This window comes from Tarenaya hassleriana, unplaced genomic scaffold (genome assembly GCF_000463585.1).
Source record: "Tarenaya hassleriana unplaced genomic scaffold, ASM46358v1 Cleome75, whole genome shotgun sequence".
Classification (NCBI taxonomy): Eukaryota; Viridiplantae; Streptophyta; class Magnoliopsida; order Brassicales; family Cleomaceae; genus Tarenaya; species Tarenaya hassleriana.
In genome coordinates this window covers 40,701-54,012 of record NW_010970030.1, presented here as the reverse complement: position 1 = coordinate 54,012, position 13,312 = coordinate 40,701, and the positions used below count along the sequence as shown (strand labels likewise).

Sequence of the window (13,312 nt, the reverse complement as noted above, 5' to 3'; positions counted from 1 at the left end):
TTATCCCAAACAAAAGACAAATATCCGTCGCCATCGTCGTCGTCGTCATCATCATCTCATATGGGCCTCCTTTGGTTTTAAAATGTTCACATCTACGTATGTATATGCGCTGTCTATTATATATATATGCATGATACATGATATCTGTATACGTACGTAAGGGTAGGTATATATATATATATATTTATATAAAAAAAGGTATATATATATATATATTACAACGAGGGTTGAAAATGAAAAGAAATATTCCAGAGATAAAAAGGACAAGGAAGAATGATTGTAGATATTTTTCATGCATGTCAGCTTGTGGTACAGTAAAAGTAAAAAGGACATTTCGTTTTTTAACTACATGTATTTTATTCATTCTTCCAAAATTCACGCATTTATTTACTAGAAGTAAATCAATCGGCATACTATATATACACACACACATATATATATATTTAGAGAGAGAGAGGTTATCAAAAAAAATATATTTAGAGAGAGAGAGAGGATAATGTTAGAGTCTCATATATATATATATATTAGATTTTACTGCACCTCAAAGAGCAGGTCTACTGTCCAGTGCCCACACTTGAATTCCACTGTAAAAATTTTACTGTACCATCTTATATATGTAATATATTATATTATTTTGTGCTTAGGTTTGATTTAGATTTCAAGCCGACGCGATTATAATATACGGGCTGTCCATCTTAACGCTTTTACATCGCTAAATAAGTATAATAAAATAATAAAGTTTCTCCGTTGATCGTTGAATAAAAATTATTAAGTTTGAAAAAACCATGATTTGTAATAACAAGTATATTATTACCCATATAATTATATATTTAAAGCAAAGAATTTTCAGAAGAAGGAATGATAGTTGTCATTCCCTATAACAATGACATCTTAACCTTCGTTTTCACCTTCCTCTATACATCATAATCTCCAAAAAAAACAAATAAAATAATGGATCTTATATTTTACTACAATTTTCTTACAATCATATATATGTTGCTTCTCCACAGTAATTTGATGACAGCTCAAATTCGCTTAGAGTTTAGCATGTTTAGTTGAGCAAATTTTGTTAAAATTAAAATTATTATTATAGGAACTATGAGAAATTTATATTTATAAATAAATTTTATCCACTTAAGGACTTGAATGGAGATGAGGTTTTTGAGGATTTTAAAACCTAAAAACTAAAAAAATTGAAAATTAAGATCTGTAAATTTAGGTTTTCCAAAAACTCAAAAAAATTATTTTAGCAAAAAAAATCAACTAATAAAAACCAAAAAACTTCCTTTCTTTTAATTTACAAATTCTACCAAAATAAAAAACCACAAACCCAAAACTAAAACAAAAACAAAAAAAACTCAAAATAAAAATTATCATCATTCATTCCCTAAAGTTTAATATTTATGTGCATAATCACAAATATAAAAAGGAAAACCTAGGCTAGTAGAAAATATACAAGAAATTAGGAGTTGTACCTCACTCACAATCTTCATGAAGTCTTTTATCTTATTTTATTCACAGAATCTCGGACCAAAAAATACCCAACAGTTAGATATGTACTCTTTCACTCATTTTTATCTTGAACCCGTGAATATTTTCAGTGTATCCTCCATCTCTCTCTCTCTCTCTCTACACAAACACACACACACACATATATATATATATATATATATATATATATAATGCTTATATATGGTTTGGTTTATATTTTTTTACGTGCAGTGTATATATATATGGTGTGGCTGTGTGTGTAATGCAGAGGACAGCAGGGATAGTTATGAAGATATAATTATCCGAGAAGAACGTTAGTTACTCCAATTAAATCCTAACAAGTTTTCGAATTATTACCGAAACTGACAAAAATAGCCTTCGGTTCTCACAGCAGACGCTGTTTCCAGATGGGCAGTACTGTAATTGTAGCATTTCGTTTGTTTTTTGTGGTAGTAATTAACAGCGCCTTTGGGCTCCTAACGACAACTAGCCGCGTGCAAGACAAGTTCTGAATTACACATCTTGAACATTTTAATGTGAATAAAATTCTTTTTAATATTGGTGCTTCTGAGCGTTACATTTTTTTTATAAAAAAAATAATATATAATCTGTAGAGAACAATTTGTACAAATTGGATCTAAAAATGTTCAGAATTTTAATTTTGCCCCTTCAAACTCGAACCTAGAAACAGAATAAAAAAATACATGTAGATGATAATATATATATATATATATATATAGTGATATATAGACCGAGTTCGGATATTTGTAATATAACCATTCGCTTTGAATTACGTGCTCATATGTCCGATTCCGTGGGTCCCACCCCAAGTATTTGTTAATGATTATTCCATATTTTTCCTATGTTAACCTCAGACAGTCTCAGTAATTTTCACGTGTTTAGTATAGTTTTCGTTTCAACTTTTATCCGAGCCACTCTTGTCTTTTGTTTCACGGCCTAAAATAAAGTGTGTGAAAATTTAGCAGCCCACTAATTACTACACGGTAACACACACATATATACACACACACACACATATATGGGCCTAGGAATATTCAAATATATGAACCCAAGTGACAGATCTTCAGCTCAGGCCCAATGTAAATGGATGACCCAACCGTACAAAACTCAACAAACTAGGGTGTCAATCGGGCCGATCCGAATCCGCACTCGACCCGAAGGTTTCGGATTCAGTTTTGGATCGATCCAATTTTTTTCGGACCTATATAACTAAACTCGAAGTCCGGTCCTATATATTTTGGACTTTGGATCGGGGCAGTTCGCATATTTTCTTTGTAAATATTTTTTTTTATTTGTTTCTTAAAATATCGGATTTTCAGATTGTCCCGAATCGAGTCCAAGGCCGGATTTAAATCCGGTCAAAAAATCCAATTTTTTTCGGAGTGAAAAATTTAGATCCGAAGTCCGTTAATTTTCGAAATGGACCGAGTCGGACTTCGGATTTTGGGCCTAAATTTACACCTCTACGAGAAACAGACGGAGCTATTATGTAGAATTAAATATGGTATAATAATTTCATGAGGTAAAAATATTCAAAAAGGCAAAATAATTTAACTTCTTTTTTCGTCACTAAATTTTAAAAAGTACCTGCACATATTAATGTTAAAACTCATATATTTGCAACCAAATAAGACATGGATATATAATAAATATTAGTGGATTCTGTTAAATGATCCAAAAATAATGGAAATTATTAAAAGAGCACATTTATATTATATTTTTCTTATGAATGGGCTTTAGTTGATACAGCTACCCATTGTTCAAAGGCTCCTTACAACTTTCCACAAGATTTATTTAGGCCCATAACATTATTAGGCCTTTTTTGAGCCCAATAAATAAGACTAAACCCAAATCCGAATCCAGACCGTTTCACGAAAGGCTCTATTTACTAGAGTTCTCTCTGCACCTGAACAACATTTTCGTCCCCTCTTCCTTTAGTCGGTTCTGTTGCTTCGAACTTTCTGTGAATCTCGAACTCGGTTTTCCTCCGCCTATATCGTTCGGTTCTACGGCGGTTATCCCGGCGGCGAAGCTAATTCACGGTAACGGTATGGTGGCTCTACGCTCTTTCTCTCTCTGTATGTTTACTTTTCTATGAAATGGTGTGAAAAGGGGAAAAACGAAGATGCAGTCTATATGATGTTGAGAGTTTAGGTCTGGATTCATTGTTTTGAAGTGATTACGGTAGTATGTCGTCGGGTAGGAGTATGTGTTGGGTTTTGGTCCTTGAGAAGCTGGGATGAGGATTGGGGCAAAACCCTAGTTAATCGGAAAACGTGCCTGCTTATCGGAGAGGATTGTAGCTGTTTCCTGTTTAAAATGATGGGGTTGATTTTATCTAGGTTTTGATGGTCTTAACAGTTAAATTCGTTCATATAATAGTTTGGACGATCTAGGTCTTAACAGTTATTTTCTTCTACATTCTGATTTTCAGAAACTAAATTTGGTGTCCTTTTTGTTGTTGTAGAAGATGTTGGGTGCAACACCCATATTGCCACTTGAAGCTCCTCCAGCTGATGGGAACCTCGGACCGCTTCCTCCTTCTCAAGTAACGGAGCAGTTTAACGAAGAGAAAGACTCAGAAGTGGAGCAGACCAATTCGAATTCGGCTCCGGCATCTGTTGCTACTCACACAAAGACTATCGGAATCATACATCCTCCTCCAGATATCAGAAATATCGTCGATAAAACAGCTCAGTTCGTCGCTAAAAATGGGCCAGAGTTTGAGAAGAGGATTATAGCTAGCAATGCCAACAATGCTAAATTCAACTTTTTGAGCGGGTCAGACCCATATCACGCCTATTATGAGCATAAACTGTCTGAGTTTCGTGCTCAGAATCAAGTTTCGGTTGAGCAGCCTGGTGAATCGGCTGCTCCAGAGGCCAAACCTGCCCCTGCAGCTGTTGATGGGGCTGAAGCAGCTGCCAAACCCGATCTTCAAGCTCAGTTCAGGCCTGCCCCTCCTAAACCTCTTGATCCTCCAGAGCCTGAAAAGTATACTGTAAGACTTCCTGAAGGTATCACTAGTGAGGAACTGGATATCATTAAGCTCACAGCTCAGTTTGTTGCACGTAACGGGAAATCGTTCTTGACGGGGCTGACGAGTAGAGAGATTAGCAATCCTCAGTTTCATTTTCTGAAGCCTACCCATAGCATGTTCTCTTTTTTCACTAATTTGGTCGATGCTTATTCAGAAGTGTTAATGCCTTCCAAGGATTTTATAGAAAAACTGAGAAAGAGTGCTCCCGACATGACCACAGTGCTTAGGCGTTGTTCACATCGTCTTGAGTGGGAACGTGTGCAGGCACAACAAAGGCAGAAAGAAGAGGATGAGAAGCAGCTGGAGAGAGATCTGATGGCTTCGATTGATTGGCACGATTTTGTTGTTGTTGAGACAATAGACTTTGTTGACGAGGAGGATGACGAATTACCACCTCCTATGACACTGGAGGAGGTTATAAGGAGAAGCAAGATATCAGCAATGGAAGAAGATGAAATTGTTGAGCCTGGAAAAGAGGTCGAGATGGAAATGGATGAAGAAGAAGTTAAGCTTGTTGAAGAAGGTATGAGAGCTGCTAACCTGGAAGAGAATGGTGCTGTGCAGAAGGATAATGTAAAAGAAGAACCAGAACCACCCATGAGAATTGTTAGGAACTGGAAGAGGCCAGAAGAAAGAATCCTGGCCGAGAGAGACCCGACAAAGTTTGTGGTATCACCAATAACGGGTGAGCTCATTCCTATCAGCGAGATGTCTGAACACATGAGGATTTCACTCATCGATCCCAAGTACAAAGAGCAGAAAGATAGGATGTTTGCTAAGATCCGGGAAACCACTCTTGCACAAGACGACGAGATTGCAAGAAATATAGTGGGACTTGCTCGTACACGTCCCGATATCTTTGGAACCACCGAGGAAGAGGTTTCAAATGCTGTCAAGGCTGAGATTGAGAAGAAGGACGAGCAACCAAAACAGGTAATCTGGGATGGCCACACTGGAAGCATTGGGCGCACGGCAAATCAGGCATTGACGCAAAGTGCAAATGGAGAAGATCAAGGTGATGCTGCTATTGGGGATGCAAGTAGTAATCTCCCTGGTCCAGCAGCTCCTCCTCCTCTCCGGCCGGGTGTTATATCAGTTAGGCCACTACCACCGCCTCCTGGTCTTACACTGAATCTCCCCCGGATTCCTCCTCCCTCTCTTCAATATCCTGGTGCACCGAGGCCTGTTGGCATTCCAATGATGCCATCCATGCATCAAGCTCTTCAGTCTCCGATGCCGATGGCATCAGGACAGCCTTCAATGCTTGTCAATCGGCCACCAGGTATGCAACCATCCATGGGTCAACATGGTATGCCCGTGCCACCCCCGCCAGGTTCTCAATTTGCTCATATTCCAGTTCCTCGACCTTTCACTCTTTCTATGCCGCCACCACCCACTATGCCTATGATGCAACCCCCACCTATGCCTGGAGTTCCTCCTCCTCCACCACCTGAGGAGGCACCGCCACCGCTTCCAGAGGAGCCCGAGCCGAAGAAACAGAAACTTGATGAGTCAGCTCTTATTCCGGAAGAGCAATTTCTTGCTCAACATCTGGTATGCCTTCTTCTTTGCTTTTTTTTTTCCATTTATTTTTCATTTTCCAGATATATCGTGGTTTTCTTCATGTGCTTTTTTGACATTACATCAGCTCTCTTTCGTATGTATGTGCTGACTTGTTCTCTATTGTCGTGACCTGTAGGGTTCGGCTACCATCAAGGTGTCTGTACCCAACGTGGATGACGGGCAGAACCTCAAAGGGCAGGTTCTTGAAATCACAGTGCAAACACTGTCTGAAACTGTCGGCAGTTTGAAGGAGAAAATTGCAGGGGAGATACAACTTCCCGCTAACAAACAGAAACTAAGTGGAAAAGCCGGTTTTCTCAAGGACAACATGTCTCTTGCTCATTACAATGTCTGTGGAGGAGACACCCTAGCACTCTCTCTGAGAGAACGTGGTGGAAGAAAGAGATAAATAGGGTTTTAGCTCGAGTACTGGTCTTCACCATGAGGAAATAGTCCGCATGCTCATGCAGAAGGATTTCTACTCCCAGTTAATCTGATGTTTACTCATACCATCAGATGTATTGGTCTTTGCCGTTTGAGATCATTGTTCTCTACTCTCATCTCATATCTACAATAGAGTTGTCACTCTGAGACTCTTGTTGTTACCGACATTTAGATGAAACCCGTATTGTCTGTCTACTTCTGTTACTAACTGCTTTCCTTTTTGCATTTGCAGCTATTTTTGAGGCAACTATTGGTGTTATGTAACAATCCTAGTTCTTTTTAATTCAGCTTTTTTGGGAACACTTTAGCCTCACCATTGTTTGATTTTTCTGTTTTTTTAATCTCTCTCTGGATTATGTGATCTCACATGTGTTGGTTATTAGCTTGTGGTACAGTTGGGTTCTCGTTTCTGTAGGAAGGCTGTTGCACTGACACTAGATGTTCGGATGGGCATGTCCGTCTGGATGAGGTGCACCTGCTCATCCTATTTCCATCGTTGTTGCAGGTATGCAACCATTACCCTTACCACGATGATGATTTAGACATTTAAGAGTAGGGTTTTGATTTTAAAAAAAAAAACTTGAACGGATGTCTTAATAAGCGTAGGGCTGTTTGACAATTCATGCTTTGGTTGGTGTGTTCTCATAAGGGTGAAGATGTCATAGATTAATGCTCTAGAGTTTTAAGCCTCTTTCTCCACGAATTTGGATTTAGGTATTCTCATTCATCGGGAATTCTTGATGTAGCTATGGGGGGCATTGAGTATAACGTGTCCTAACTAGTTTATGCTTTTGATCAATACCAGGGCAAGAAGAAACACTGAGTTCTTCTTGTTGTCTCCTTTTGTTCATTCACCTTTTGGCACAAGTAATTACTTTGGCACAGTAAAACGAACAATGTCTACAATCCCCACAAAAACGTTACAACAGTCATCAAACTACAACAATATAGAGAACTGAAAGGGAAGGGCACGGCACGGCAGCGGGGTGCACAAAACATCCCGTTGAGCGGGATCTCGGGGAAGGTTGCGCCCTAAGGGTGTAGTGTAGGCTAATCTTACCTTGCAGAATATTCTGCAAGAGACTGCTTCCAATATTCGAACCCGTGACCTCTAGATCACAATTGCAACACTTTAACGTATGCAAGCTACAACAATCTAGAGAACTGAAAGGGAGCTTCCAAAAAAACAAAAAGATACATTTGTTTTGGGAAGGAAAAAGGTCACAAAGCAAGTGACTTTTTACGAGACAAAAGATTCATCCGAGTCTCGAGCAAGCCCTTTGATCCGCCGAACAAATGCGCCTTCTATTGTGAGACTGAAGAAGAGAAGACAAAGGGAAAAAAGGGGGAAAGGGTTTTGAAAGATTATTCTGTTCTTGACAAGCATCTACTTTTGAAAGAAGCTATCCCAACAATGGGGGGGAATTGCAAGAGAGGTGGAATTATTGAGAGACCGCTTTTGTAATTTGTATTAGGAAGATGGAAAAACAGAGGAAGAAGGGGGAGAGGGTTTGTTATTATGTTTACTGGAACAGAGACAAGAGAAGAAGATGGCTTTGAGAACAGTCTTGAGAACTCGTCCTCTCTTTGGGACCAGACGAGGTTGTTGTCGGAATGTCGTCATTCGCTTTGGTTCAATGGCTAAGTGGTTGTCTTCTTCTTCTTTTTTTTTGGAGAAATAATAGATGGTAGATCTGTATCCAGCAGAGAGTGCCGACGTGAAGCTTTATATACTAATAGAGATATCTGTGAATGAATTTACGCGTTACAATTCCTAGACGCGTGGATGGCCTATATATATATATATATTGTATATTGTATATTCACGTATAGTAGCGTTGTGGAATTGTTCTTTCTTCATGTATCCAGGAAAAAAAAAAAAAATTCAAGGGTTTTAATCCCTTTTGTTTACTGTACGGAGTTTGAAATGGTCGCATTCTTTCTTTCTTCGGCTTCAAGGGGGGAAACGCGGTTTTGTTTACGAGCGACACAGTCACTGTCCCTTTCTCCCTTTGTTACAATACATCTCTTCTTTATTCAACTCTTTCTTTTTGTTGCAATTATATAAATGTATAATATATGGAGTATCACAAAAAAAAAACGAAACTTTTTAAATTTTACAAATACATATATATTACCTTTTAATTTTGTAAAAAAAATATACACATTTTACGATTTTTGGCAAAAGCCCGCGTAAAAAAACACAAGGACTTTTAGTTTGTATATTTGTGAAATTTAAAAAATTCAGGTGTGTATATATACAAGGTACAGGCTTTCTGCTACCATTGGGCTTAAAACTAGATCACGTTCGTTCCGTTTTCTTTATATTGGGCCTATCTCAAGGTTGCATCTGTCTTCATTTGTGGCCCAATTCCATTTTATTATTTTATATATTGTTATCATTTCGGTTTTCATTTAGTAATAAGCTATAAAAACTATCATTAAAAAGCATTACATGTAACTATGTAATTTATTTATATAGAAATTATTTACATTAAATTATATAATTGTATATTTTGGTAAGTATCTATGTAATGCTATGATTCTTATTGTGTTGTTGAGACAACATGGAAACCATACGACTTATGCACGTTACATTTTGTTTATGCGTAATTAATTTTTTAATGAAATTATACATTTTTTTTATATAACGTTCGGACGATTTGGTTGCATGATAACACACCCACGCACCTTTTTTTAAAAAAAAAAATTTATTCTCTCTATATTTTCCCTAAAAAAAATATTTCCCTTTTGTTTTCTTTAAAAGGAAACAATGTGTATGAATACATAGATAATGTTAATGAAACAAGAAAAAAAAATTACCAACAGATATTTTTATCTGCTAGACAACAAATCTCCCAAACACCATCTATGGAAAGACGACAATTGGAACCCCCTTACAAGATATTTTTTAATTTAAAAAAAAATTCTATCCATGAAGTTTTGTAGATAAGGGTCAATATTTTTTCCATAATGACAAATTATAGACCGTTTTAAAATTTCACATCCATAACGTTTTAAAAATGTTTCAACACATTTTCTTTTGTTCTAATTTGAATTATATAAACGTAGTGATTTAAAACGAAATCGAGGGAAAAAAATGAAAATGAAAATGAAAAATGTGATTTGGATATAAATATAACAATTCATCGCCGAGTCATGATGGCCATTTTCGTTCCTCCGAAATAAAATCGAAGTCCAGATCTCACGATTTCCCCCCATCTCCTCCTCTTAGGAACGGGAGAAAAAACGCCATGAGAGCACCGACGGTGCTGCTTCTCTTCATCGGAGCTCTTCTCTTCTCCGGCGTCTACCATGTCAGATCCGACGCCTCCGACCACCGTTACAAGGAAGCTGACTCCGTTCCTCTCTACGCCAACAAGGTCGGACCCTTTCACAATCCCAGGTAACCATCCCTATCAGCTCTTCATCCGGACTTAGATCTGAGATTTTCTCGGCTTCCAAACGGAGGTTTGAGGTGTTGATCGTCTGCTGCGCATGCGATTGTTGTGAACTGCTTTTTAAAATGAATCGGTCGCTAGCGCGATCTCGAAATTCGAGAACGGTGTGAAATGCGTAATGCAATTCCAGGGAATGAGAAGAAGAACTAGTTTTTGGAATGTTGTCGGCAGTGATGGGGACGTATCTTTGTGTTCGTTCGTGCGCCTTTCAATTTAGGTTTGATATCGTGATTACTGATTGTGCGTTTTCTTCGACGGTGATTGCAGTGAAACATATCGATATTTCGATCTGCCCTTTTGTGTTCCAGGTACGGTTACGTCTCACTAGCGAAATTTGTTTATTGTTTTCTTTCTATCTAGCATTACGTTGATTTCAAGGCAGCAAGATGTATATGTCTTGACTGATTGAGTTACTGCTACAAGTGAGAAAGAACAGTACTAGGGGGAGTGTAAAGGAAAAACTAAACCCATCTCATATTCATGAATTCCAATTCATCACTCAGTTTAGGACCAAATGAGACTAGAAATATAAAATTTGGAAAGTTTGCAGTCTAGATGGATACTTGATTCAAATTTTCAAGTACAGTGTTTTAGATCATGGACTGTGATCCATTTCATTTGCTGATCTGATTGGATGTGATTCACAGATGGTGTGAAGGAGAAGAAGGAAGCCCTTGGTGAGGTTTTGAATGGGGATCGACTCGTTAGTGCTCCATACAAACTCAACTTCAGAGAGGAAAAAGACTCTGAGGTGTACTGCAAAAAGAAGCTTAGCAAAGATGAGGTCAAACAGTTTAGGAGGGCTGTTGAGAAAGATTTCTATTTCCAAATGTATTACGATGATTTGCCTATCTGGGGTTTCATAGGAAAGGTGGACAAGGAGCGAAAGTCTGATCCGAGTGAGTTCAAGTACTTCCTGTACAAACATATCCAATTTGAGATTCTCTACAACAAGGACCATGTGATTGAAATCAGTGCCAGAATGGATCCTCATTCCCTTGTGGACTTAACTGAGGACAAGGAAGTTGATGCAGAGTTTATGTACACTGTTAAGTGGAAGGAAACCGAGATTCCATTTGAGAAAAGAATGGAGAAGTACTCCATGTCTTCATCTCTGCCACATCACTTGGAAATTCATTGGTTCTCCATTATAAACTCCTGTGTCACTGTCCTCCTCTTGACCGGTTTCCTTGCAACTATCTTGATGCGAGTCCTCAAGAATGATTTCATGAAGTAAGTTTAGGTATTGACTTTATTATTTCTTCGCCATTATTGATGTGACTTTTCTTTACTTACCCTTTGTTTTTTGTTTGGAAACCTACAAGGTATGCCCAAGACGAAGAAGCTGCAGATGATCAAGAGGAAACTGGATGGAAGTACATCCATGGCGACGTGTTTCGTTTCCCAAAGCACAAATCTCTGTTTGCTGCATGTCTTGGTAGCGGTACTCAATTGTTTACTCTGTAAGTTCCTTGATCGAAGATTGCATTTCATCATTCAAGACATCTGTGTATGTCTTATCCTGATTATATTATCGGTACTTTTCCTCGATGGTACCAGCACTGTCTTCATTTTCATGCTTGCTCTGGTTGGAGTGTCGATTTTGATGCCGGATTCGGTTCGGGTACGATTATATCTTATTCGGTTCAGTTCGACTCTGTTTTTTAAATCTATCCATACAACCGTGGAGCACTCTTCACTGCTCTGGTCGTCATCTATGCTCTGACATCCGGAATCGCTGGCTACACAGCAGCGTCTTTCTATGGTCAACTCGAAGGAAAGAACTGGGTAAGGCCTTGTAACGTTTTTAACACAACTGGAGACGATAAAACATTTACATAGATATATATTTCTGACATTCCTTTTGATCAGGTGAGGAATTTATTGCTGACCGGATGCCTCTTCTGCGGCCCTCTCTTCCTGACCTTCTGCTTCCTCAACACAGTCGCCATCGCTTACAACGCTACGGCAGCATTGCCCTTTGGAACCATCATGGTGATCGTCCTCATATGGACACTTGTCACATCGCCGTTGCTCGTGTTGGGCGGAATTGCCGGTAAAAACAGCAAAGCCGAGTTCCAAGCGCCATGCCGAACCACAAAGTACCCGAGGGAGATACCGCCATTGCCGTGGTACAGAAGCGCAATTCCTCAGATGGCGATGGCTGGTTTCTTACCATTCAGCGCCATCTACATAGAGCTGTACTACATATTCGCCAGCGTGTGGGGCCACAGGATCTACACCATTTACAGCATCCTCTTCATCGTCTTCATCATTCTTCTCATCGTCACTGCTTTCATAACGGTGGCTCTCACCTACTTCCAGCTCGCAGCCGAAGACCACGAGTGGTGGTGGAGGTAAATAATACATTTATCCAGTATTTTTAAATAATGATGATCGAATTTCGTTGGATTATAACAATAATGAAATGGGGGGTGGGGGGCAGGTCATTCCTGTGTGGAGGATCGACGGGGATGTTTATATACGGGTATTGCGTGTACTATTACTACGGGAGATCGGACATGACGGGATTCATGCAAACGTCGTTCTTCTTCGGGTACAGGCGGCTTTGTGGAGCCAATGCCAAGTTTGGTTCGTCTCTTCTTGCCATTCACGAGCAAAGGCATGGGCCGCTGGGCTAGGGCCGTTGTAGGAGATGGACAAACCATTACTGTACGGAGTTTGAAATGGTCGCATTCTTTCTTTCTTCGGCTTCAAGGGGGGAAACGCGGTTTTGTTTACGAGCGACACAGTCACTGTCCCTTTCTCCCTTTGTTACAATACATCTCTTCTTTATTCAACTCTTTCTTTTTGTTGCAATTATATAAATGTATAATATATGGAGTATCACAAAAAAAAAACGAAACTTTTTAAATTTTACAAATACATATATATTACCTTTTAATTTTGTAAAAAAAATATACACATTTTACGATTTTTGGCAAAAGCCCGCGTAAAAAAACACAAGGACTTTTAGTTTGTATATTTGTGAAATTTAAAAAATTCAGGTGTGTATATATACAAGGTACAGGCTTTCTGCTACCATTGGGCTTAAAACTAGATCACGTTCGTTCCGTTTTCTTTATATTGGGCCTATCTCAAGGTTGCATCTGTCTTCATTTGTGGCCCAATTCCATTTTATTATTTTATATATTGTTATCATTTCGGTTTTCATTTAGTAATAAGCTATAAAAACTATCATTAAAAAGCATTACATGTAACTATGTAATTTATTTATATAGAAATTATTTACATTAAATTATATAATTGTATATTTTGGTAAGTATCTATG

General features: G+C 38.4%; 2 protein-coding genes across 4 annotated transcripts; both read left to right on the top strand.

Moving 5' to 3' along the window:
* The first annotated feature begins 3,405 nt into the window (after nucleotides 1-3,405).
* LOC104801765 (probable splicing factor 3A subunit 1) lies at nucleotides 3,406-6,861 on the top strand. Of its 3 annotated transcripts, none has more exons than XM_019201108.1 (3): nucleotides 3,406-3,554; nucleotides 3,980-6,106; nucleotides 6,252-6,861. In XM_019201108.1, the coding sequence occupies exons 2-3, from the start codon at nucleotides 3,983-3,985 to the stop codon at nucleotides 6,522-6,524; spliced, it is 2,397 nt and encodes a 798-aa protein (XP_019056653.1). In that variant the 5' UTR covers nucleotides 3,406-3,554; nucleotides 3,980-3,982; the 3' UTR covers nucleotides 6,525-6,861. The 3 variants fall into 3 exon arrangements, with proteins under 3 accessions (XP_019056653.1, XP_010523415.1, XP_010523414.1); XM_010525113.2 differs by having other exon boundaries at nucleotides 3,406-3,560; nucleotides 3,983-6,106; XM_010525112.2 differs by having other exon boundaries at nucleotides 3,407-3,560.
* A 2,850-nt stretch (nucleotides 6,862-9,711) lies between these two features.
* On the top strand, nucleotides 9,712-12,662 carry LOC104801845 (transmembrane 9 superfamily member 2-like). The gene is made up of 8 exons (XM_010525229.2): nucleotides 9,712-9,965; nucleotides 10,288-10,328; nucleotides 10,668-11,253; nucleotides 11,346-11,483; nucleotides 11,581-11,618; nucleotides 11,690-11,808; nucleotides 11,893-12,377; nucleotides 12,467-12,662. Exons 1-8 carry the CDS (start codon nucleotides 9,814-9,816, stop codon nucleotides 12,660-12,662), a joined length of 1,755 nt encoding a protein of 584 aa, XP_010523531.1. The 5' UTR covers nucleotides 9,712-9,813.
* The last annotated feature ends 650 nt before the right edge of the window (nucleotides 12,663-13,312 follow it).

Excerpts from the sequence above, each read along its gene's own strand:
- LOC104801765 (XM_019201108.1), top strand. The coding sequence starts at position 3,983 with ATGTTGGGTGCAACACCCATATTGCCACTTGAAGCTCCTCCAGCTGAT. Across the intron at positions 6,107-6,251 it reads AATTTCTTGCTCAACATCTG|GGTTCGGCTACCATCAAGGT; the intron begins GTATGCCTTCTT and ends CGTGACCTGTAG.
- LOC104801845 (XM_010525229.2), top strand. The coding sequence starts at position 9,814 with ATGAGAGCACCGACGGTGCTGCTTCTCTTCATCGGAGCTCTTCTCTTC. Across the intron at positions 11,254-11,345 it reads CTCAAGAATGATTTCATGAA|GTATGCCCAAGACGAAGAAG; the intron begins GTAAGTTTAGGT and ends GAAACCTACAAG. Across the intron at positions 11,484-11,580 it reads GGTACTCAATTGTTTACTCT|CACTGTCTTCATTTTCATGC; the intron begins GTAAGTTCCTTG and ends CGATGGTACCAG.